A 23,166-nucleotide genomic window follows, 5' to 3' on the forward strand; every position below is an offset into this window, starting at 1 on the left:
ATAACCTTTTCTCATTTATTCTCTCTCTCTCTCTCTATATATATATATATATATATATATATATATATATATATATATATATACTGAGAGAGAGAGAACGAAAGAAAGATAGAGAGAGGAAGAGAGATAAAAAATTTAATTAGGAAAGCAGTGACAGTGCAATGTTGTAGAAAACAGTATTGGATAAACAATTAATAATTTATTAAATTTTAGAATTCAATTTCTTATCTCTATCTCCCCTATCTCTCTCTCTCTCTCTCTCTCTCTCTCTCTCTCTTTCTCCCTATCTCTCTCTCTCTATATATATATATATATATATATATATATATATATTTCTGTAGAAATATATTTTCTTATTATATATACATCCTTATATAAGAAGCTCAATGTAATTACAGAGCAATATAGAGAACTAGCAAGGGTGCCCGGCGTTGCCCGGGTGTTTGGAGGTGTATGCTGAGCAAAAACAAAAAAAATTTGTTTTTAAAAATAAACGGTCAATTTTTTAAAACTTTGACCCCTATTATGAGCCCTTAATATTTATTGTTTTGGGCTCAAATTAAGTTATTAAGTTAAATCCATGTCCAAGGAATTTATATCTAAAATTTCAAGTGTTTAGACCCAAAATTGTCGGAGGAGTTTGGTAGAGTTTTCAAAGGACAAATCGTTGAACTTTAACCCCTTAAGAGTCACATTTCTCGCCGAAAATCGAGTCTGTAGACTAAAAATTGACAGAGTTATTGTGTAAGGAAATGTACACACACACACACACACACACACACACACACACACACTTTCACTTTTATAGATATACTAGCATCGGTGCCCGGCGTTGCCCGTGTGTTTGGAGGTGTATGCTGAGCAAAAAAGGAAAAAAACGGTCAATTTTTTTAACTTCAAATCGTTGAACTTTGACCCCTTAACAGTCAAATTTCTCGCCGAAAACCGATCCCATAGATTTCCCCAAATCTCAGTACCCTGTATATCAAATTTCGAGTCTGTAGACTAAAAATTGGCAGAGTTATTGCGTAGGGAAATGTACCCATACACACACACACAGACACGTTCACTTTTATATATCGATGGATAAATGAAAAAAGGTTATATTCCAAAATTCATGATGTTGACCGTCTTATAATTTATTCCTTTAATTCACATTTCAATTTCTTTTGGCGGATTGATTGTTGCTATTTCTTCTGATGAGTTAAGGGCAAATAGATTCACTGATTGATATAATAATTAAGTGATTGATTTTGCGCTACGAAACAGATACTGTCAAGAATTGTATAAGTCAACTGAATTAAAAGAATAAATTATAAGATGGTCAACATCATGAATTTTGGAATATAACTTTTTGCCATTTATTCTCTCTCTCTCTCTCTCTCTCTCTCTCTCTCTTCTTCTGTATCTCTCTCTCTCTCTCTCTCTCTCTCTATCTATCTTTTCTGCATGTCATAAACTCTTTCCACTAACTTTTCTTCATATATGATTAGCTTTATATGATGCAGCTTCAATTTATGTTAGTATCAGCAAAATCATAGCTTCGTTATCATTTTGCGATAATAATCTTTCCTGTGATGAAAAGAACTCATTCTTTCAAACTCCGCGGGTTAAAGAATTTTTTCTATTTCTTTTTGAGGATCCTGTCGAATAATAAATTCTTGTGAATTATAATTTACAATTTCTAATTGTGTTCTTTCACACACACACACACACACACACACACACACACACACACACACACACACACACACACACACACACAAATAGATAGATAGATAGATAGATAGATAGATAGATAGATAGATAGATATAAATACGTTTGCAAAAAAAGTATATACTTATCATGTTTATATTCAATAAAGTATTTCTAAATTAATTTGCATATGTGCTCAAACACTGCTCCTGCTGCTAATGCAATCGATTGCCATCCATTCTTCACTGCTGCTGCTATTTTCCCACGCGCTCATATGCGCTCTGTTACAGTAGGTAGATAAAATGAAAACTTATTTTCTTTAATTAATCATAGAATGTATTGTCGCCACATCTGGGTTAGTGCACCAATGTCTTGGATAGGGTTCAAACAAAGAGTCTCATACTGTCTACCAAGCTTCATCCCCTACCCCATTATTTCTAAATTGCCACAATTAATTAAGCTCAATAAAAATCGATATACACTTTCAGAGCATATATATCGATAGTAAATATTCCAAAGCCGAAAAAATAAAAAATAAAACACGAAAAAACTGTGTATTTTTTCTAAGGAACTTACATATGTCTCTGAAGATTTGTGTGGCGAATTTCTATCATTCAATGAAACAAGTGTAAGACGCAACATAGCGTCCATAAAATAATATGAAATAAATATGTCTGTAGTTTGGAAAGTTTACTATACATATATACATACATACATACATGCATACATACATGCATACATACATACATGCATACATACATGCATACATACATACATACATACATACATGCATACATACATGCATACATACATGCATGCATACATATATACATGCATACATACACACATGCATACATACATACATGCATACATACATGCATAAATACATATATGCGTACATACATACATGCATACATGCATACATGCATGCATGCATGCATACATACATGCATGCACACATACATACATACATGCATACATGCATGCATACATACATGCATACATACATACATGATGATTGCAACGTCTTGTCAGACGAGTGCCACTCCCTCAGACATTTAAAACCATGAGCCCAAATGTCTGAGGGAGTATCTATACAAATATGATGTTACAGAGTCTTAGGTTTGTACGACAGCTAAGTCTCTCTCTCGATTCAAAATGTTGAGATCCAGCAACAAGCAAGAGCAAGATAGCCAGCAACAAATTAAACTGCAGGCCAGCTTAATGCGGGTACTGGTCTTCCGCTTCATGGTTTTTTAAATCAGAGATTTGCTTCTCCCAGAAAGGTTGCCTTCACCACGGCTTACGGGAGCCCTCTCCACCCCAATACACATATACACACACACAAATATACACGGTGCTAGTTGGCTGTTGACCCAGAAAAAGAGTTCATTCGCCCTTTGGAAGGTCTTGTTTTTAATCCTTCAGCGAGACTAGCCGCCCTCCTCACCAAAGACACCATAAATAAACCTAGCATTAAAAGTAAGGCAGATGAATCTGAAAAAATTGAAATAAAAGGTCTGGATTTAAAATTTATAAGAAAATTAATATGGGTTAGAGATTGAAATAAGTAGAGAAAAATATATATTTTTGAATTTACATAATAAATTTGCTTTAAAAATATATAGAGATATTTACCTTTTAATTTTTCGTTTTTTGAAATCAGAAACTGTGGTTAAAATAGTCATTTAGATGTTTGCTATAGCTTTTTATCTTATTGAATGATGAATTTTAAAAGGGGGGGACGCTCGTGCAATAAATTGTTTTCGTTAGCGTATTTTTGATTTAAAGACGCTACGGTTTATATATAGAGAATATTACTATTACATATTTTAAGGGGAGATAATTGTCATGTTTTCTTTACTTTATTTATTTGAAGGGTGTAAGGGAGATAATTAGTCTAACTTAATTTATTAAAAAAAATAAAAAAAAATAATTGTAATCTATTTTTACTAATAAGTAATTTTTAATGATTTAAGGTGGTTAATATTTATTAAATTTAAACCAACGTTTATGACTACATGTCATAAGCTCCTGTCTTGAATTTAATAGTTTGGTTGTATTTTTTATATCTTCATATTTTAAAATTTTTAGGGTCTCTTTTGTACATAGTGCACAAAATTTATCTCCTGGTTTATATGATTTACAAGTCTCAATTATTTGCCATTTTAAGTTGAAAGAAATATTGCTGTTTTTTAGTTGCCAAATATAGTTGGATAGAGTAGTTTGGTTTGACGGAGAGTTATTTTTAAAAGAATGTTTGTGCGTTGAAATTCTATGTTTTATTAGGCCAGATGTGGAACCAAAATATATTACCTCTTGCTTGTTGTGATTATTTTCCGTTAGGTCTGTTGTTGGATTATTATATGGTGGGTTGATTAGTAATTGATCGGTAGATTGGTTTAAGTTGGTGTTATTATTTAATCTGGTAGTTGAGTTATGGCTGTTAATAGGTTCATGTAGATTTGGAGTTTTTGATACTGTGCAGCTATAGATAACATTTTTAATTTTACATGAGCCTTGTAGGGGACATATGTATTTTGTATAGTTGTATTTTGTAGTTTATTAATTTTCTTATTATTAGAGCTAATTATTTTCTGATGAAGGTTAGGCATAGTAGAGTAAGAGACTTTAATTGTGTTCTTATTGAAAATTTTATTATATCTATGGGGGGCTTTAAAGTTCTTATCTAATATTTTAAAAAATTCTCTGGCTATGTTTGTTTCTAGGTTTTTGGAATATGGGGGGTTGAACCATAGGATCTCCTTGTGTCTATTCTTACGTTTACGGGTTTTGGTTTGCTGTTTATTTGTATTATTATCTAATATTTGTGGTTTGGTTTTATCTTTTTTTGTCTCTTGGTTATTTTTCTTAACTCGTATATGGGAAGACATTGCCATATTATATGTTATTACGCTCTTAATAGGTTTATTTTCAATGCAGTTTATGTTTCTATCATTTTCATTTATGAATTTAATTTGTGAATTATATCCAGAGTTTTTAAGGGCTTCATTATAATATTTTTCATTTTTGGTGAATATGGATTTAGTAGAAGACAGTTTAGAAATTCTTAAAGCGATATTGGGAACTATTGATTTTAATATTGATTTAGGGTGGTTTGATTGATTGTGGACATATAGTAGTGATTGGTTAGGTTTATGATAGGGTTCAAAGGTAGAATTCTCAAGATTTAAGGTTATGTCTAAGAAATTAACAATTTTTTTTATTAGGGTCGATTTTTATACTAAGTCCATAATTTTTAAATAATTTATGTAGAGCTTTAATTGCTTTTTCATAATTTTTATTAGTAGAATTAGTTACGAAAAGTGCATCATCTCTATATAGTCCTCCTTCAAGTTTGAATTGTTTATGGAGTATACAATGTATTTTATTTAAAAGGAAAAGGCCAACTAGATCAGTGACCTGAGTCGAATCTGTCGATCCCATTAAAATGTTGAAGTGGTTAGGGGTATTTTTCCTGGTCCAATATTTATTATCAAATGTTATTAAAGACTCTCTAGCTATAAGTATTAGTTTAATTTCGTCTTGAGTTATATTAGTTAATTTTCGTGCCATTAATAGAGATTTATTAAGTAGGATAGGTGATATAGATTGGTAATATGATTCAATGTCAAAAGAAAGAAATTTAATGTTATTTTTATTTTGAATGTTAGAAAACCAGTCGATTACTTGGTTGGAAGATTGCCATAGTGGGTATTTTATTATGGATTTAATTTTGGGGATAATTCTATCTAATATGTTTTTACTAACCAGTCCTATATCTGATTTCGAGGGGCAAATGAGTCTAATAGTAATTAAATTCAATAAAAACCCTTCAAAATTTGCTGATGAGGAGACCTTGCTTATCAGAAAACTATATATAATTATTGTACATAACTTAATGTATACCACAATAAAAAGCATTGTTTTCCGAAACGATCGTACAGATAATTGATTTTGTTGTTGTTCCTTCTTATGAAACGGATTTTTAATTTAATTATAATTTGATTTTTAAATTTTAAATTATCAATTACATTACTTAATATATATATATATATATATATATATATATATATATATATATATATATATATATATATAGGTAGTTATTTTTGTGTATATCCGTTAGAAGCATTGAGTGAAATTTGAAGAGTAAAACATGTATAAATACATTTGAAGCCAAAACTGCAACGCAAAATTTTTCATAAAATGTAGTATGGAAGAGGTTGTAAAACATATGACTGTGCGAAAAGATTTCTGAAAATAATGATATGCGTTATTGTTGGAAGAACCACGAATAAATGTGTTTCATTTGCACTAAAAAAAATTTTTTATTTCTTTTCTTTGTTTGTTTGTTCATGTGACGGTACCAGTGTGTGGGTCTAAGTGGTGAAACTGTAACGACACAGTTAAAGTGCAACGGCCACGTTACACTAGGACCTATACTTAGGTTTTTTAAGGCATACAATCAAGGAGTTTGCCTTGGGAATCATTACCAGGGTATCACTAGACCTCTGCACTCCACTGGGTGGGAAATGTGTATCAATCTTCAAGAGAGATGGCGCTAAAGATGTAGCAGAGAGTGGGCGCACATATGCAAATGCCAAAGTATGTCACGGTAGGAAAAAGGAAAAAGACTATAAAAAGAACTTGGGCACATACAGCCGAAGATGTTTGAGAGGATAGAGGTCAGAGAGAAGGAGCACGATCACATTTGAGACGTGGGTGACGTCACAGCCGTTACGAGAAGTCACGCGTGGCAGAAGAATGAGGAATAAAGGTATTTTCTTAAAGAAACAAAAAACTGGAGTTGAAGTTCTTTCCTATACTTTGCCTGCTTTGTGACTGAGTGTACAACGTTTTGGGTCACGAGTGTCTACATGTCAACGTGTGTGTGACGTTATAAAGAGATGTGAACACGTGTGACCAAGTAAGATGGCCAGATGAGGCCAAGTGGGCGAGAAAAGAATTTTAAAAACACATTCACACTTACCGGCCCTTCATTTGTGCTTACGTAATAGATTTTCTCTGTGAAGACAGGCGGTTCGTTGACGTCAATGACTTCGAGAGTTAAGTTGACAGGATTAGTCATGGCAAGGCCATCTCCGACAATGACGGTGAGGATATATTCTTTCCATGGAATGGTTTCATAATCAAGATCCTGACCAGGGAATAGAAACAGTGCGCCATCTGAGTTAGAAGAGAAAGAAATAAAAAATTAAAGGAAGAGTGAGAAAGGGTGAAAAGCTTAAGAGAAAAAAAAAAATTTTTTTAGACATGGTTCTTGACTTTTTTTTTATTTTTCTTCCTTTGAAGATTGTAACGCTGGGTATGGGGCAGCCAAACGCTGGGTATGGGGCAGCCAAACCAGCTGCCAACATTGCCCTGCTTTTTATTGAAACCAACCGAGAGCTCTTTTTAGTATCTTCGTTGTTCCCTTAAGCGCAATTGTCTGGATTTCTTTTGCGCTTGGTTCACCAGGAATATTAGTTAGGTAGGACTTCAGGTTCTTTTTTTATAAGAAAGTCAATTGAATTTCCATTTTGAAGTTATATATTTGGATTTTACGGTCACTGGATTATTTATCTTCCACCAGACTATCCATTCATGTGTAATCACCTTTTTCTTCACCATATTCCCTCTGCTTCACTTTTTTTGTTATCAAGTAAGATCTTTGACTTACTTGTTGTTTCATCAAATACTTTTGCATGCAAAATCCGATCCTGCATTTTGCTAATTCCTACCCTCTGATGAGAAGGAGAGTATTTCTTCGAAACTCCACGGATTAAGAACTATCCACTTATCAAGTGTTTCCTTTTCAGATTAAATATGTTTTTAACTCTTTTTCAAAGTGTTTTTTAACATATTTTATTAACTGTTTTCTCGTATGTATATATATATATATATATATATATATATATATATATATATATATACAATGATAATTATTAAATACCTACAGACACTAGTGTTTCATCCTTTTGGGAATCATCAGTGCAGGGTGTCACGATTCGAACCCGGCAACAGAAGCCATCTCTGACTCCATTAGAAAGGACGTAATCTACTCGGCCACCGTTAACCGCGAGAAATACTGTTGAAATTTAAACGTTTATTTTTAAATGTTTTTTAGCGTCTGTCAGAGCGGTGTCATCATTATATAATGATTTGCTCATAAGAGCTAAATTGACCGACTTCATTTCAACTAAAAGTTCTCAACGGTAAGAAACGAGTTTCTTAAAGGGGCTGACATAATTATTTACTGTAATAATTATTAAATACCTACAGACACTAGCGTTTCATCTTTTCAGAAATCATCAATATCGGTTGATAGATTCGAACCCGGCAACAGAATCCATCTCTGACTCCATTAGCAAGGAGGTAATCCAGTCGGCCACCATTGACCGCGAGAATATATATATATAGACTTTGAATTATTATCGCTGGACCCACAAACTAATTTATACAAGCACTTGCCCGATTCGGATATCTACACAGCTATGCGGATTACCCAATATATAACTTGGACCTATTACCAAACGGATGTAAAGAACGCATAACATGGATTTTACCAAGCAAGCTGGATCTAAAAAGACTTTCATATCCTTTTTCTGCAAATCCTCCTGCTACAGGACTTCTGATAAATTTATTATTTTGACTTTGACTTTCCATGTCTCACTGACTTTAGCAAATAGGGTGCATACCTTTATAAGTATTTGCTAATATTTTCTCTCCTCTGATGAGATGGTAGACATCGAAACCCTATAGGTTAAGGAGATTAATTTTCTAAAGTATTCTTTGTCTTGCTTAGAATAATAAAAATTCCATGATATGAACCTCAACCACTTCATTTCATTTCAATGAGAGTTTTTTGAAATTCATTGAATCACAATGTAATTTAATATATATATATATATATATATAAAATATATTTTTAGTCATCGACATACAGACCTGTTTCGTTGTATCACAACTCATCAGTGCCGCTAGACTAACACCTCTCCCAAGCCGAGGATTGAACCTAGAACCGTCGTGATGACAGTCGGCAGTCCTACCCCTTGACTATGGAATCGGTGGCCGAAATTAACCTGTCCGAACGATTATTTAAATAAACATTCGTCCGCTACTCGTAGAGGGCTCAAACGTTTGTTTGTAAACAAATCGCGAGCTTCGCATTATTTCAGCTAAATTAAGTAGCGAGTAAGATAATTTACGAGAGTGCTCTACCAAAGAGGGGAGCTTTATAAAATATATTTTAGTCATCGACATACAGACCTGTTTCGTTGTATCACAACTCATCAGTGCCGCTAGACTAACACCTCTCCCAAGCCGAGGATCGAACCTAGAACCGTCGTGATGACAGTCGGCAGTCCTACCCCTTGACTATGGAATCGGTGGCCGAAATTAACCTGTCCGAACGATTATTTAAATAAACATTCGTCCGCTACTCGTAGAGGGCTCAAACGTTTGTTTGTAAACAAATCGCGAGCTTCGCATTATTTCAGCTAAATTAAGTAGCGAGTAAGATAATTTACGAGAGTGCTCTACCAAAGAGGGGAGCTTTATAAAATATATTTTAGTCATCGACATACAGATCTGTTTCGTTGTATCACAACTCATCAGTGCCGCTAGACTAACACCTCTCCCAAGCCGAGGATCGAACCTAGAACCGTCGTGATGACAGTCGGCAGTCCTACCCCTTGACTATGGAATCGGTGGCCGAAATTAACCTGTCCGAACGATTATTTAAATAAACATTCGTCCGCTACTCGTAGAGGGCTCAAACGTTTGTTTGTAAACAAATCGCGAGCTTCGCATTATTTCAGCTAAATTAAGTAGCGAGTAAGATAATTTACGAGAGTGCTCTACCAAAGAGGGGAGCTTTATAAAATATATTTTAGTCATCGACATACAGACCTGTTTCGTTGTATCACAACTCATCAGTGCCGCTAGACTAACACCTCTCCCAAGCCGAGGATCGAACCTAGAACCGTCGTGATGACAGTCGGCAGTCCTACCCCTTGACTATGGAATCGGTGGCCGAAATATATATAGTCATCCACATACAGTACTGTTTCGCTGTTTCACAGCTCATCAGTGCGGCTAGACAGGCAACTACCTCAAGCCAGGATTGAAACCCGACCGTTTGTACGGCAGTCAAGGCTCCTAACCATTACGCTATTGGCGGCTGCTTGAACGAGTAGTGAGTTTAACGATGTTTTTGATATATATATTAGGCGATAGTGACAAATGAACAAATTCAGATATCTGCAGTGAAGCATTATCTAAATCTTATGAAGGAGTTATTTCCCTTACACAATGTGTCGCCCTCTATGAAAGTAACAAGTAAATTACAAAATATAATACATAATACACGGACTCGTGCTTCAATGCAATAGAGCTTATTGCTAAGTTACTAATAACGAAGATGAGAATAGTAGTCTGAATAATCCAAATAATCCAAATTATTAATCCTAATCTCAAAATTTCCAAAACATAATAAAAGTTGTGTTCGATCTTGGTATAGGGACTTGTTTTCAATTGTATCACGATAAAGACAGACAAATAGACAGACAGACAGACAAACAGAAATGTAGTATAGATAGCAATTACTGGTTTGATTGATTCCAAATCTTGATGCGCCATCTGTTGGAGAAAAGTACAGTTGATAGGTAAGTGTGTCCCACGGGTCTTCGTCACGTGCATGGATTGTGATTATTTCGTGTTCTGGCGGATAGTTTTCTGCGACAGGAACAACTTGTGGCAAGTTCAGCAAACGCGGGCGTTTGTTTATCGGCCTTATTGTTATGTTCACCAATGCCGTATCTTGCAAATTGCTTTCATCTTTCACGGCAATCACCAAAAAAACGTTCGCAGGAAGAAGTCTGAAAAAAATAAAACGTAGAATTCATTTGAAGAACGGTTGCTTCTACAAGGTGGCCCACTTAAAAGTAACCTGATCTCTAATTTTTCTAATCAATTTCAGATTAAGCGGCCTACTAAAAAGTAGCCCGATCCATTTTTCTCTAATCAATTTTTTTTTTTTTCAGATTAAGCGGCCCATTTAAAAGTAGCCCTATTTCTCTAATCTTTTTCTAATCATTTTTTTTTCGGATTAAGTGGCCCATTTAAAAGTAACCCGATCCATCTTTCTCCAATTCTTTCAGATTAAGCGGCCCATTTAAAAGTAGCCCGATCCATCCTTTATCAATTTTTTTTTTCAGATTAAGCGGTCCATTTAAAATTAGTTCGATCTCTCTAATCTTTCTCTTAACGACCAACTGACACCACAAGACAAAATACAACTTTTTTTCCAACAACATGCCTCACGTCTCACAGACACGAGTTTGTGACATGTTTACGGAAGAGAGAACCATAAGCAAAGGGTTATGGCCACCACGTTCCCCGGCCTTGTCATCATGTGATTTTTATCTGTGGGGGACTAAAACAAAAGGTTTATGCAAATAATCCTCACAATCTCGACCAATTAAAGAACATTATCAACGCTATCAGGAGAATCACCAGAGAATATCTATAGGCAGCATTTGCAAACGTTGTTAAATATGCCCAGAAATGCATAGATGTCAAGGGAGAACACTTCCCGCATCTTTTATAACACTACAGGTAATTTAAACAATAAAAGAATGTTCTTCCTCTCTACTACATTTTCTGGGCTACTTTTAAGTCGGCCACCCTGGATATATGTGCGTGCGTGTGTGTGCAGTCATTGACGAACTTATATGGCACTTAAGCTAAATAGATTCTTCCGTGTTTCATCTGTATAGCTTTTTTACAATTTGCATATGTAATGATTGAAACACTTGGTCAGGTTAGTACACGCACACATTTTGAAGCGAAAGTATGTGCAAGAAAGAGAGTGAGAGCAAGAGGGAGGGAGGGAGAGTTTGTGTAAGAGAGCAAGAGAGAGGACGGGGGAGAGCGAATGGAAAAGAGTTAGAGAAAGAAAAACTTCAACAAGAGCTCATAACAATGGGACACTCCTTGCTGTTTAATAACTCGATGCCGTTGAACACCCAAATACTTCGATGCAGAAATGCATAGATGTCGACCGGGAGCACTTCTAGCATCTTTTATAACACAACAGATAATTTAAACAATAAAAGAATGTTCCTCCTCTCTACTACATTTTTTGGGCTGCATTTAAGTGGGCCACCCTGTGTATTATAATGAAAGAAATGTTGAATTTCAAGTCAAATAAATGGTATCCACGTAATTGCCATATCGCAAATAGTAACATATCCAAAAAGTACGAACGACAATGATGTAGAGAAATAATCATCCACGAAAAAGATTTTCAAAATCTAGCGATTTGAATTGAAAATCTAGCGATTAGAATTGAAAATCTAGCGATTTGGTTTGAAAATCTAGCGATTTGGTTTGAAAATCTAGCGATTTGGTTTGAAAATCTAGCGATTTGGTTTGAAAATCTAGCGATTTGAAAATCTAGCGATTTGGTTTGAAAATCTAGCGATTTGAAAATCTAGCGATTTGGTTTGAAAATCTAGCGATTTGGTTTGAAAATCTAGCGATTTGGTTTGAAAATCTAGCGATTTGGTTTGAAAATCTAGCGATTTGGTTTGAAAATCTAGCGATTTGGTTTGAAAATCTAGCGATTTGGTTTGAAAATCTAGCGATTTTAATTGGTAAGTTAGAAGGGGAAGTAATTCAGTTTTCAATTTCTCACAAATTCCATCAGTTAGTTTTTTTTTAATAAAAAAATAACAAATTCAAACAGTTAAAAAAAGTTATTTAAAAAAAAAAATTCACACATTATGTATATATGTTATGTTTATTTTTGTTTTCTGAAAAATTGTCTGCTACTTCCTCTTTAGCTTACATCACGTGAACCAATATATCTGATCCAGCTTGTAATCTTATCAAACATTTTTACTCTTATAGGAATTTTTGTTCATGAATAATTATTGTTCTACCTTAACGTTTTCTGTAATTTTTAAATAATAATACTATTAGGTTGGTGCAAAAATAATGTAGTTTTTGACGTTCAACTTCAAAAGATCATAACTTCTTTCATAATAAACTCTATTAATTGAAATACGAACCATTAGAATTGTTGCGGACCAGGATATAAATACCCTAACTCGCTACAAGAAAAAATAATGAAACGAATTGAATGAAGGAAACAAAGAACTCAAATGCTGGAATAAAATAAACATGTCGTTTATTTTCCGTTGAGAAATGAAAGTATTGGGTGTTCACGTGTTCATTCAGCCGTTGACGACTATGCGCGTGGAAGGAAAGGGGAATGCAATAGAGAAACGCGAAGTGGCAAGCCGGCCTGTAGAAAGAGAGGATTAAACTCAGTAGAGCGTCACGCACATCTCTGTTTTGATGGACCAAAGCCAAAGGGGAGATAGAGTGAGAAAGTCAATCCAGTTCATGGAGAGAGAAAGCGTATAAAATGTATGTGCGCTTACCCCACATTACAGTAGCAGGGAAAGTGACGTTAGAGCGCGCGGTCAGTTCGTCGACTCAACAGGTCGAACGCTGGTCCGGACGAAAAAGGAAAGTTGACAGGTTTTGTTGACTTTTATACTGGGGTCAGTGTTCTGACTGCGCATGTCTGGCTTTTACTTTAAAAGAAGTGACGTTTCGCATGTGTGCGTACTTGTGCGCGTATGTGTGCATATATGTGTGTACGTTAATGTGTGCGTGTGCACACGCGCGTGAATGTGAGTGTGAATGCGTGTGTGTGTGTGAGTATGTGCGTGCGTACGTGTGGGTGTGTATATGTGTGGGAAAGCATGTTCGAACAGAATCGACACATTTTTGCCAACGAGAAACAAGTTTATTTATCCCGTTAGCATAGAAATCCGGAGTTCTGGAAGCGATGAAGTCATTGAAGGCCGCTTCGAGATCATCTCGGCTTTTGAAGCATTTTTCATGCAGGAAGTTGTTGAGATGCTTGAAAAAGTGATAATCGGTGGGCGAGAGGCCCGGCGAATATTGCAGATGAGGCAGAGTGTCGTAGCCCAATTCGTTCAGCTTGTGTAGGGTCAGTTGAGCTACATGCGTGCGAGTGTTGTCATGGAAGAGAATTCGTCCCTTCATATTGACCAATCTCAGGTACATACATCGGAGCTTCTGGTGCATTTCATCAATTTATTGCAGTACTTGTCTGCCGTAATCGTTTCACCTGGATTCAAGAAGTTGTGATGAATGAGACCGGCCACCAACCACCAAACAGTCACCATAACCTTTTTTGGTGCAATTTTGGCTTCAGGAAATGTTGTGGAGCTTCTCCCACTGTGCCGAACATTGCCTGTAAACTATATTATTGGTTTATCTATCTCATTGTCTATCTAACGAAGTAAACAATAGACTGAATCGTGGGAAACAATTAAGTTTGAGCGAGCATGCAGGTGCAGAAAGGGTCAAAGAGTAATGTTGTAATAGGTATCAAACTCTGTGACCGATCAAGTTGCACCAAAAAATATACAAATGGGGATCGGATTTGACATGTCAGGGGTTGCGGTTTGAATAGACTGAATTAATTAAAGTGAGTTCGTTCTCAGACGCCGAAGAGACAAAATGGGGTAAACAGACTCCCCATTAGGGGTGGGGCGAGGATTTCCAAATGGAACCACAGGCAGAGACCGTCATTCACTCCACTCTGCTGTAACGGAACGTTTGGGAGTGAATAAAGAAAATATTTATACAAACAACCATTCGTCTTGGGTTCCTGACTTGCATGCGTCTTTGTTTTTGTTATAACAGAATCAGCTTCACCAAGACGTTGGCGAATCCTCCCAAAGGCCCAGCAAAAGACAGGTATGTCATTATGTATATGTTACTATATGTTCTGACACACACGCACCCACACTCAGAGAGAAGATGAACACGACTGGTAAGACAGACATTTAGAACACTAGACAGTCACGGCCTGATAGAAAGAGTTGAACAAACAGTTAAATAAAAAGTAAATACGCAAATAAATAATTAAAGACCATGGTTTTACTCTTGTTTTAATATCAAACAAACTTTGTTCAGAATCAGTGCTATATTAATTGAAGAGTTAACTCCCTTAGGAAAAAGTTCTTATACAGATATGAGCACAAATGAAAATCGCAGTTCCAAATAAATTAATAGTAAAACTCTCTAATATATTTTCGTATCGAACAAAAAGAGGTATCTACACCAAAAATTAGGAAAAATTATTGAGTAGAATTTTAATCTATAAATATAAAGGCGAAAATGTGTGTGTGTATGTATGTATGTATGTTCGCTTTTTGTGTATGTTTGTAAAAGGCTTTTTTCCGGTGGGTTCTCGAGGCCGTCGCTCATTCTTAAAACTTTTTATATCACGTCGAAATCATAATATCTATGAGTTAACAAAAGAGGTAGCCTGTCTATTTAATTTACCCGACTTTGAAAAGCTAAATATTCTACATTTTTTGATCACCATGTGTGAATTCAGCTTTTTCGTATAATATAAGCGAAACTAATTCGTCATTGTTCCGGTCACGATTGCCGGAAACGTCCAAAAGCAATCAGCTTTGATCAATGCGGATTTTCTCCTCATATCAGACAATTGCTATTCAATTTGGACAATCCCCTTTAAATGGGGACCTGGTTCCCCTCCCACACACCATAATCTTGGGGAAGCCAAAACTCCCTCACATTGAAACAAAGTAAACAAACCCCAAAAAGCTGCCCCACAGAAAATAAAAAAACTGCCACATCATTGTAACGCTCCCACAATGACCTCATTAAGGGGAATGGATTGGACAAAGAAGGAATAGGGGGTGAAGAGAGAAAGAGAGAGGGAGGGAAAAAGAGAGAGAGGTAGACATATATATATAGAGAGAGATAGAAATTTAAATGGAAATATTAACACTGAGTAACACTGGGTAACACAGGGTGGTCCTACTCATCTTCTCTATATTAATAAAGTAGCTGCAGGAATTCTCCTCTGGAAAAAAGTATCATAGGTCTGCAATAACAGATACCACATACAAATTCAATACAGCTAATAGCCACTATCTTATGTAGCTTTTGAACACCTTTGCAGACACATTCAATCGTGATAATAAAATACTGCATTATATCCTAGAAGCAACACCATCACAATCGCAATATCATTAGAGGAAAGGGTACCTATTTTTTCCTTCTAAATATTTAGACCTACCACCACTTCCAGTTGACACCAGGTGGCCACCAACAGCAACCATAGTTTAATTTGTTTTCGAATTGGAGGGGGGTCATTTAACAATTCTGTTCTGGATCTGTGTCATGCTTCCACCAGGCAATGCCTGTTAACAGGTCCCATTAGTTAAAAATAAAAATCAATTTTATCGTATTTTGCCACTCCACTATTGATGCGAGCAGAAATCCCATAAAGCAAAGGGAGATAAGCCAGTCTGTCATTTAACTAAATAGTATGGTGGCATAATCACATCGACACATTGGTTTTCACCAGATCACTGAAAGCCTAGCCAGTACCACATATCTGGCCATTTGGGAATGCTAGGCACTGTATGTACCGTGTCGGTAGAAATTTTCAGGTTGATAGCTGGGTGCACGTTTAATCCACTGGGAGGGATGCACCCTAAGTCTTCATTAAGACATGCATCTAGGAGAAGGAACACTCTGACGTAAAAATCTTGTGGTAGCCATTGCATTACTGAGATTAGTAGTTGTACCATACAGTGTGGTTGGTTCTCCACAAAGCCTTCCCCACTATAAACAAATCATCTATGTGGATTTTCGAACAACTTAGTTGTTGTGGCGGACCTCATATGTCAGAATCGTCGGGAGGCTCGTCAATGAAAGGTGAATTGACAAAATACGATAATCGATATCTTTAAATAAACAGACATTGCCAAGGCTGTTGCAAAGAAGGTGGGCTCTCTCTATTGTTCTAGAAAACTACTCACATCTGCTAATGTCCTATATCTCTACAAAGCCACCATTCGCCAATGGATGGACTATTATTGCTACACATGATATTAGTCTTCAATCTAATAGGTCCGGCACTGTCAACAAAACTCCAACTCTTGTTCCAATGCTGCAATGTTGCATCCTGGTGCTCATTTTACAGCAAAATTCCACCCCATTCACTGTAGAGGTCCTCAAATGTTGAAAAACCTTCTACTCTAATAGTTTCTTTCTTTGAACTGCTAGACTTCGGAATTCCTTTCCTGTTTCCCTGATTGCACTAACATGCAGAAATTTAAATGTAATGTGAACAGACATCTTCCTGCTCAACTCCCTACTTAGGGTGTCCCTGTAGGCATGGTCCCTAATTCACAGTAGCACCTTACGCCTCACTCGCAACTTGCCTTGTTTAAGGTGAAACTGATCAAAAAAATAAAAAAATGTCGCTCAACTCACAAAAGAATGAAGACTCACAATATAAAAGCTAATAAAAAAATATCTATAATATAAAAAAGATTTATTCATCTTATATGATGTTTCAGTGTATTATAGACTTTATACAACGATGGTTTTCTCTATTATAATTATTTTTATTTATTGTTCTTACCTCACCATGTTTTTGGCCAACTAAACCTCTGGCGGGCTTTGAGAAGGATTGAAACCACTATCTTCAAGCAATGCTCACCCGGAACCATAGAAATTCAACATCTCTATCCATTATGCCATGGGCCCCGAAGGGCGATCAAGATTGGATTTTTTTGATCTTATAAATCCATGTTTATTTGTTATCTGATCTTCCATTGTCGGGGGTCCTGGATATGACCTTAAACTATATCCGATGGTGAGGCCCCAGCTTGCAGGCCTTAGGGAGTGTGGAGCCACCCTTTAATTGCCATTGCTCCCAGGTCCACTCTGACCCGGAGTGGTAGCACCTGTTAGGGTCCCAACTATGGGTTAAATAGAATACGACTTAAAAAACAAATATACTATATTAAAAAATCGTTCTTCAAAATCACCAGATTCGGCATTAAATAACCTGAAAAGGGTTGATATGCCGTAAAACAAAACAACCAACCAACCAACCACTGTCGGGTCCGTACAGAATTTAATTAATTGAAATTCTTAGTTGGACAAAAATGTTGTCAGACAACAACAACTATGGCAGGCAGTAATTGCTGAGGATGTAGTTAGGAGATTCAGCATTCGTATCCCGTCGAGGATAACCACCTGACGAAGGTCAGAGGAATAGTTAGTCAAAACGTTGTGAAACAACAATTAAAAGATGAGAATAATAGTCCACAATAAATAAATGGATAAATAATACAAGTTACTTATCTCAACAAGAATTCAAATTAAATAATATTTTTTTTTTTGCATGATACATTAGTATGTCAAAGCCCTTCTTGGCATGTGAAACATAAGAAAGCTTACCTGACATCATAATCAATTGCAAAAGAAATGTTTCCATTGATTGGTTCAATGTTGAACCAACTACTGTTCTCGGCGTTCATGATGAAGAATTTGTAAGAATCATTGGCGTCAGGATCAAAGACTTCAAACGGAACCGACATTGGTAGAACGGTTCCTCCCTGTAGATTCAATGAAAAGAAAAAAATACAAACAACATTATAGAGCTAGAGCAGAATTAAAACAATTTAAAATAATTCAAATGAAAGTTTTGCAGAGAAAGACATCTATAGGGTGGAACGATAGAATTGTCACCCTAGAAAAAAAAAACACATGATTCCATTTCCGTTTGATGAAAACCGTTTTCTTTTTTTGTTGTTGCAGACTATCTACTAGTTAGCCAGTTGTGTACAAATCCCAAGAGCAGTAGGGACCTTCTCTCATGTTTGAGCAAGATTGGAGATGCACCCCTGTCCGACACATGCTCTCTATCAATCCAAGTTATGACAACAGGACCATTGCCAGCACCCTCAAAATGCACCACTGGATTGCCATGAATAACAGGAACGTGCCCAGGGTGATGAAAACAAAATTTGAGGTTATGATCTTTGGTGTAGTTTTCAAGTGAGGGCCACATCATGCCACCTCACATCTTCAAAGTCGGCTTGAAAGTCAACATGAAAGTGTACCTGGATGTGCTGAAGAGTGTGGTGCTTCCCTGGTGTAATAAGATGGCCGCTGACAGACCCTGGGTGTGGTAACAAGATATGGTGCCGGCCCACAAGTCCAAAGAGACCCAGGCTTGGCTTCTCTCACTGCTCCCCCTCCTCTCTTGAATTGAATCCGCAGGACTGCTTATTTTGCTCATATGAAGAGAACATCACCAATATGACCTCCCACAACACCAAAGCCAGCCTCATCACTGCCATCTGCCGAGTATTCGCCGAGCTTCCGCCGGTGCTTGTGGAAAAAACATGCTCCCAGTTCTGGACCTGTATCAAGGCGGTGATTGAGGCTGAAGGCGGTTACATTAAATAAATGTCAACTCTATTACATAATCAAGTTACCTGAATTGATTGCTTCAATAAAAATTTTAAAATAAAGCTGTAGTGCTGTTTTCTTTAGGGCGACAAATTTATTGTTCCACCCTGTATCTACATGCAACTAAAACTCTAGAATAGCGAGGGGAAGGGTTATCTCTCACCCAGGGCAGGGAGATGTGATACAAGCGCAGGAAAGTGGGATTTGAAAAGCTAGCATCCTAAAGGAAGACCACTCTGGTCTGCAAAAAAATGGCTGGGACCCCATCAGCATTCCCTAGTAGGAGTGTCTCATGTGATTAGCAATAAAGTAACTCGTTCTCAAAAGCTGGGAAGGTGAACCTCTTAGAACCGCACAGTAGCATACCTCTTTCTCTACTGTATCGTTATTTTCGTGATAGGTGCTCGACTGAGCTTTAATCTATGGTTCCCTTAAACATTCACAACAAAAACTTGTTTAGTTACAATCGCTGTCAATAGTTTCTCCCTCTCTCTCTCTCTCTCTCTCTCTTTCTCTCCCTCTATCTCTCTCTCTCTACCTACCTACCTACTTACCTATCTACGTATCTACCTACCAATAACAAAACGAAAATTCCATGAGCAAAGTTTCTTTCCTCGAAATTCCCGTCTGTACAAGACAGTGCCATGGCGTTACTTCTCAAATGACCACAAAAAGTCCGATGTAAACAAATTCTTGTTGAGTGGGCCTCTTAAAGTATGAAATTCTGCCTAATCACCACTATCATTACCAATCATCACGGTGTTGTCTTACTGTCCACCTGACACTCATTAACCCTTATCCCCAAGTGGCCTTTGGGCCTTGATAAGTGGTGACTAAATGAATCAATAATGACGGTGGTGATAATGTTCATGAAATAAAAGTAAAAAAAAAGAAAAAACTCTTTATTTAATGATTTTCAAATACAACTATATACAAATGTCATCAATTTACGTGCTTTTTGGAACATAATATTTTTCTTTCTGTCACAGGTACGTACATCATACAGATTTTTTATTTATTTATTTTTTTTTTTTTTTCTATCGGGAGAATTTTGAACAAGGTGCTAAAGAAAATTTGTAAAGCTTTTGTACAAATTTTTAGTTTAAATAATTTATTTTTGCAAACCGTATCCCTAACTCTTATCCTCGCGTGGCCTTTAAGCCTTGATAAGTGATAAAACTTTAGTAAAATAAAATCAAAAGTAGAATTGAAAACTTGTTAATCTGTTTTCGCGTCTATTACCTTGTTTTCGATGACGTCAATGAAATAGAGACGGGAAGAGAAATGAGGCGCTTCGTTGACGTCGACGACTTGAAGACCAAGAGTAGCTGGTTCCGAACTGGCTTGACCATCACTCACTGATATGGTCAACGTGTACGCCAATGTGCCGAGGGCTTCATAGTTAATCACTTGGTTGTTTCCAATTAATAATTCACCATCTAAAATAAAAAAGAAGAAAAAATAGAAAAGAAGAAAAAAGAATATAGTAGAACCCCAGGATACAGCATTAATCCGTTCTGGAGTTGGGATCGTAAGGTTAAATCGCCAAATGGAAGGGCCTAAGCAAAATTTTATACATATTAAAAATTAGTAGCAAAATACAGTACAGTATACACATGTATATAATCAAATGACATTATAAATAACACCGCAAGGCGGGGCAAATACCGTAACCAGGGACCGGAAAAACATTGTATACCATATCGTAACTTGAAAACACCATATCCTACGGCCACCGTATTCCGGGGTTCTACTGCATACTTTCACCTGACAACGTAAGACTAAGCCAAAATCTTTTCTGCGCCTTACTTCACTATATTGAATGAAGCATTTTGTTGTGACATCGTGTTGCATAGGTGACGGACAACTTCAGAAAATATTGGAGCCAAACAAAATCAGATTGTTGACGATGACGTCAACCCTACATTCCGATCGAAGAATCGAGAGCAGGAAACAATAGGAGAAATATTTAACTCTGGATTAGAATTGCTAAAAGTACTTCGAATCGAAGATCAAAATAAGAGAACAATTAAATTCGGATCAAGGAATGTGGGACGATGTAAATATGAAAAAAAACAAGTCAAAACAAAGACAATCAGACAGCCACACACTTCTGCCATCGTCTGATCGACCAATCACACACCACCACACATGCTGACTTGAACTTTGTTGCTTGTCAGATTATCATCTGTAAAATAAATAAGACTTTGTTGATTTAACAAGTTGCTCTTTGATTACAAAAACCACGGTCGTCAGAATGTATACATTTTGTAAAAATGCGTCTATAAAATATATAGGCAACAATATAACAGTCGTTCAAACACGTGACTATGGTTCATGTATATTTAAGAAGCAGGAAATTGATTAGAGTTGTAAGTTGGAATGCGAACATTTAGCCTTTTTTTTTTTTTTTTTTTAAATTATTGTTACATTTTCACCCCAAACAAGGCACAGTGGTACTTTGATGTGGAGGGCTACCAGCAGGGAATAAGTTGCAGAGATACTATGTAGGGAGTTGAGCAGCAAGATGTCTGTTAACATTACACTTGAACTTCTGCATGTCAGTACAGTTGGGGAAGCAGGAATCTGAAAAGGTGTTCCAAAGTCTAGCAGTTCTGGGAAAGGAACTATTAGAGTAAAGTTTATATGTCAATTCACTTGACTTGTTGCTACCTGACACGGACTTCTATTATTGTACCTGATGGAATAAATCCGATCTGCATTTTATATCTGTGTATTATTTTACACTCAACAATACAATGCATTTGTAGCATTGTCATTATTTGATTTCCTATGCATATCAGAAGTTAAGCACATTGACAAATACAGAAAATAAAAGAAAGTGCCTGGTGAAGGCTAATCAGTTTAACTCCGTCTCTAAATGAAACCACGTGTGTTGTGAGAACCTGGAATTGTTGAATGTATTGAGAGTGAGTCAGAGGAGAAATACGAGGGGTGTGCAATAAGTAATGCCCCTGACCCACTTCCCATAGCAGTAGAGCAACGAAACTTGGCATAGTTATTAGTCTTCCTCTACATAGAAACCACCCACAGTTATACATTTCTCCCATCGTTTGATGCAGCTCTGGAGACCATTTTTATAGAACACCCCAGGTTGGTCCTCCAATCACAATGTGACTTCAAAAATCAAGGCTGCATCATCTGGGAAACGCTTTCCTTTCAAAAACAACAGCTTCATGGCTGGGAAGAGGTGAAAGTCAGAAAGTGCAAGGTCAGGAAAGTAGGGAGGATGGGGGAGGATTTCATAAGCACACGCCGTGCTTCTGATCTGGCGGCATACGAGTTGTGGATCGGAGCGTTGTCCTGCAGGAGGAGGGTACCTTTGTTGATCTTACGCCACCTCTTGATTTTGATAGCTTCCCTTGATTTCCTCAAAAGTGAAGCATAATAGGCTCCTGTAATTGTGGTACCCTTTGCCAGGAAATCTGTTATCACTACTCCGTCCTGGTCCCAGAAGACTGTGAGCATGACCTTGCCAGTGGAGGCCTGCACCCTTACCTTCTTTGGAGGTGGTGAGTCCAAGTGCTTCCACTGCATTGACTGGGCTTTGGTCTCTGGATCATAGTGATGGACCCAGGTTTCATCCTGGGTAGTCAGTATTTTGAAAAACTTTGACTCATTTTCTTGGCATATCTCCAAATTCATCCTCGGGCACTCGACGCATTCTCTCTTCGGGAATAGTGTGAGCAACCTGAGAATCCATCTGGCAGACACCTTATGCATATGCAAATGGTCATGAATGATAGTTTCCACAGGCCCTGTACTAATCTTGACATCTTGGGCTATTTGGCAAATAGTAATGCGCCGATCTTCCAAAATGGCAACCTCAACTTGATGGACAGATGCCTCATCAATGGCAGAAGGCGGGGGGGGGGGGGGGGGCTTCCGGCCATATTTGAATTCATGATGCCAGCGTTTTACAAGGTCATATGATGGGGCATTATCACCATAAGTTTCTTTCATTTCATCAAAAGTCTCCTGTAGTGTGCGTCCTTTCAAATACAAAATCACTGCTCGACAGACAACAGTCTCCATTTAACACCTGACTCAGTTTAAACACCTGTAAAACAGAAACCACAATTAGTTCA

At 36.8% G+C, this 23,166-nt stretch overlaps 1 protein-coding gene across 1 annotated transcript in view; it reads right to left on the minus strand.

Moving 5' to 3' along the window:
- Positions 1-23,166, minus strand: part of LOC145279986 (protocadherin Fat 4-like) — a 140,143-nt gene that overhangs the window by 26,218 nt on the left and 90,759 nt on the right. Inside the window, exons 19-22 of the mRNA XM_080131583.1 lie at positions 20,300-20,496; positions 18,041-18,198; positions 10,307-10,578; positions 6,690-6,886 (exon numbers count right to left, since the gene is read on the minus strand). Of these exons, the coding sequence (XP_079987709.1) occupies positions 6,690-6,886; positions 10,307-10,578; positions 18,041-18,198; positions 20,300-20,496 (824 nt within the window). The remainder of the gene's footprint in view (positions 1-6,689; positions 6,887-10,306; positions 10,579-18,040; positions 18,199-20,299; positions 20,497-23,166) is intronic.

The sequence above is a fragment of the Euprymna scolopes genome, chromosome 7 (genome assembly GCF_053919585.1).
Source record: "Euprymna scolopes isolate OS-2025 chromosome 7, ASM5391958v1, whole genome shotgun sequence".
Taxonomy (NCBI): Eukaryota; Metazoa; Mollusca; class Cephalopoda; order Sepiida; family Sepiolidae; genus Euprymna; species Euprymna scolopes.